We start from the raw sequence: 3,297 nt of genomic DNA on the forward strand, positions 1-3,297 counted from the left end.
TTAAATAAGTATTGTTAGGTAATACTTAAATAGGTACTGCTTTTTGTAGTAAAAAAGTCTAAAGCATTAGAAACACACACACACACATACACACACACACACACACACACTACAAATTGAAAGTCAATTTTATGAAACAGTCGGAGTGGAATAATAATTGCAAGACTGGTTACAACATTAAAAACACGCAATTTGACGCCTATAGTGTGTTTATTATTTTTAGCGCAGGTCTGAGACCTGCACACCTAAGCGCGCTTTCTCTGTTTTCATTAACAACTTTACTACTACAGGGGAGGACGAAGTGCGTCCTACGTCACAGAAACACGCCCACCTGTCATTCAAACTCTCTTAAAAAAGGCCGAGGCGCGCGCACTGGAGTTACTCGCACCTTCAGCTCAGTGGCGTCAACTCGCGCTCACCTTGCCCGGATGAGAAAGTAAACTTTTTGGTGAATTCTCCTTCAGGTTGTTGTTTTAAGGATGGCTCTGGCGGATGCGCTTCTGCCGTCCATTGCTGGCTTTCCCAGCGCACAGGTTTTGGAAGAAAAACATGCGGAGATCATGAGGGTAAGTAATGTAGAAATTCCGGAGACAAAGTTTGTTTTTAGTGTTCTCTTTACATGATTTTATAAAATAATGGATGATCCCCTGGATAGACCAAATGTTAGTGGTGCGTCTAGCTTTAATTTGAAAAGTGATGAATTATGTCGCATGACTAAAGTTGTGTTTGTGCGTTACAGGACTGGGCGACTGAACAGACCGAGATCGGGACAAAACCTCGCGTCGAAGTTGAATTCAGTATCGTAGAGTCCCCGCCGCAGACTAAGGACGAGGACGAGTTGTCCAGGTTTTTGGATCTCGAGTTTATTCTGTCAAACTCGATGGCATCCCAGAGCGAGGCTCCCTCGGTTACCCCGGCGTATCCGCTACCCGAGTCACCGGAGAGCTGCAACACCGCGTACGACGGCGCCGATTCTGCGCATGGGCTAGTGGCCGAGCTTCTAAGCCCAGACATAAGCTACCGACACGACAACACGACCCAAGGACATTTTGATGCACCGGAATACACTGATTTGAGCATGCACTTGCACCTCAGCACTCCACACGCATCGGTTTACAAGATCAAAACCGAGCGCCGAGAGCAGCCATGCATGATGGCCAACGACTACATGGGACACTTTTACGCACAGAAGGTTCACAGTGTTGCTCCAGTGCAGCCGTTTGTCCAGCACGTACACGACGCGTCCCGGGAGGTGAACGTTCACGTGGCGCAGCAGCAGCAGCAGCAGCACTATCCGTACCCACCGCAGTATCACGCCGCGCAGCACTATCACGGACAGTACGCCGTTTTTACGGATCCCATGCGCCCCCATCATCACCCGGGGATGCCTGGCACGGTGCTCACGCCGCCCTCGTCACCGCTGCTCGAGCTCTACGGCACGGAGGAGAACAGACCGAAGCGGGGAAGACGCGCGTGGGCTCGGAGACGAGCTGCCACGCACAGCTGCGAGTTTGCGGGCTGCGGGAAAACTTACACCAAGAGCTCGCACCTGAAGGCGCACATGCGAACACACACTGGTAAGTCAAGCTGATAACTTACCTCCATTTTTGACACTCTTCTCACACACGAGGCGTTAGTTTAATACAGTATAACACAGTTTTATAGTAGTAATAAGATGAAAATATAAACGTATGTTTTCTCGGTAGTTAAATTTCATATTCTTACCTGTCTTTATAGCGCCCCCTATTGGCTGTTAAATTGATTAAAACTATAGTTTCTGAAAGTAAACATTAACCAACCTAAAACAACACTAGATGTACCAATGACATTTATCAAAGCGTTGACCAAAGTGTCTTATTTTGTTCCCTATGTAGGTGAGAAGCCATACCACTGTACCTGGGAGGGATGTGGCTGGAAGTTCGCCCGCTCCGACGAGCTGACCCGCCACTATAGGAAACACACAGGACACAGGCCCTTCCAGTGCCACCTCTGCGAGAGGGCATTCTCCCGCTCTGACCACCTTGCCCTGCATATGAAGAGACACATGTGAAAACATGTGGCTTATCTATTTTAAAGAACTTTTTTAAAGAGTTAGAGAAGTGGTCCAAGGGGAAAAAAGCTAATTTATACATATTTTTCCCTTTACCTCACATCAACATTTAACTATGTTTGCACTGGAGTTCTTCAGCTAATGTATGTAACAAATAATGGAAGCTCATATCCACTGATTAGTATCACCAAAACTTGTGTAAATTAGTTTTTTTTTTCATCATGAACTACTCCTTTAAGGCTATGCCTGTTTTTGGACAACAGGGTTGTAAATATGACAGGGATTGTGTCAACTTTAAATTATAGCAGTATTTAAAAAAAAGAGAGAGAGAGAGAATTGTTGAAAAAAAATAATAAGTTATTCAGTTCAAACATTGAAGACAGCTTTGTAAAGAAACAGGGCAGGACCCATATTTTTGTATATATTGCTTTTTGTCTTCATGCTTTTAAGCTGAGACAGGGGACTTTGGCATTTGAGATTTTTAGTAGAATGTAGGATCTTCTTATGCCCCTTTTTGTACAATGAGTTATTAGAACTGTTCATATTGCATTCAGCGTGGACTATCATATCAGGTACTCAAGAAGACTTTTTTTTAAAACCCAAGTGATACGCCTGTGCAAATAACCTTTGTATATATCATACTTGAATATGGTGTGTTTTTATGTATATAACCCCTGACAAAGTTTTAAAATACAAAACATTGAAATCAGAAACCGACTGAATTGTTTTGTCTTGTTTTAAGTTTGTCCTATGCTTAAGTTTTAAATGAAGATCAATTTATACATCGGTCCGTTTTTATTATCACATACACATATAAAGCAGAAGTAAGCATGTTTCCAGTATTAAAGTCAAGACAAATTTGTAAAAACTAAAACCTTTCATACAATACAGATACACTACATGGCTTTTGACATAATTGTAACCTGAAAGACAACAATGGGAAAATGCTAGTTCAGCAAATTAAAAATATATTATAGTACCACAAATACCTATGATGTGGGTATCCACACACCAAAGTTCAGGTCAAACTGCATGTCTATGGTGTGGTTAGAGATGTTATTAGATGATATTATTATGCATACAATTCAATATTTATAGCAACTGATCACTTAAATCCTTAGTAATGAATGTTAAATGTGATCAGATTAATTATACATTCATTAGACCATTCGAGGTAAAATTATATGATGTATTTACTTACACAACTTAAGTTACTCGGTTCATTTAATCATGGACTAGTCAAACAT

The 3,297-nt window shown here is 42.0% G+C and overlaps 1 protein-coding gene across 1 annotated transcript; it reads left to right on the forward strand.

The window, feature by feature from the left end:
- Positions 1-369: 369 nt before the first annotated feature.
- klf17 (Kruppel-like factor 17) lies at positions 370-2,763 on the forward strand. Its single transcript, XM_053506646.1, has 3 exons — positions 370-566; positions 740-1,577; positions 1,875-2,763. The coding sequence occupies exons 1-3, from the start codon at positions 480-482 to the stop codon at positions 2,048-2,050; spliced, it is 1,101 nt and encodes a 366-aa protein (XP_053362621.1). The 5' UTR covers positions 370-479; the 3' UTR covers positions 2,051-2,763.
- Positions 2,764-3,297: the final 534 nt, after the last annotated feature.

This window comes from Clarias gariepinus, chromosome 1 (genome assembly GCF_024256425.1).
Source record: "Clarias gariepinus isolate MV-2021 ecotype Netherlands chromosome 1, CGAR_prim_01v2, whole genome shotgun sequence".
Lineage (NCBI taxonomy): Eukaryota > Metazoa > Chordata > Actinopteri > Siluriformes > Clariidae > Clarias > Clarias gariepinus.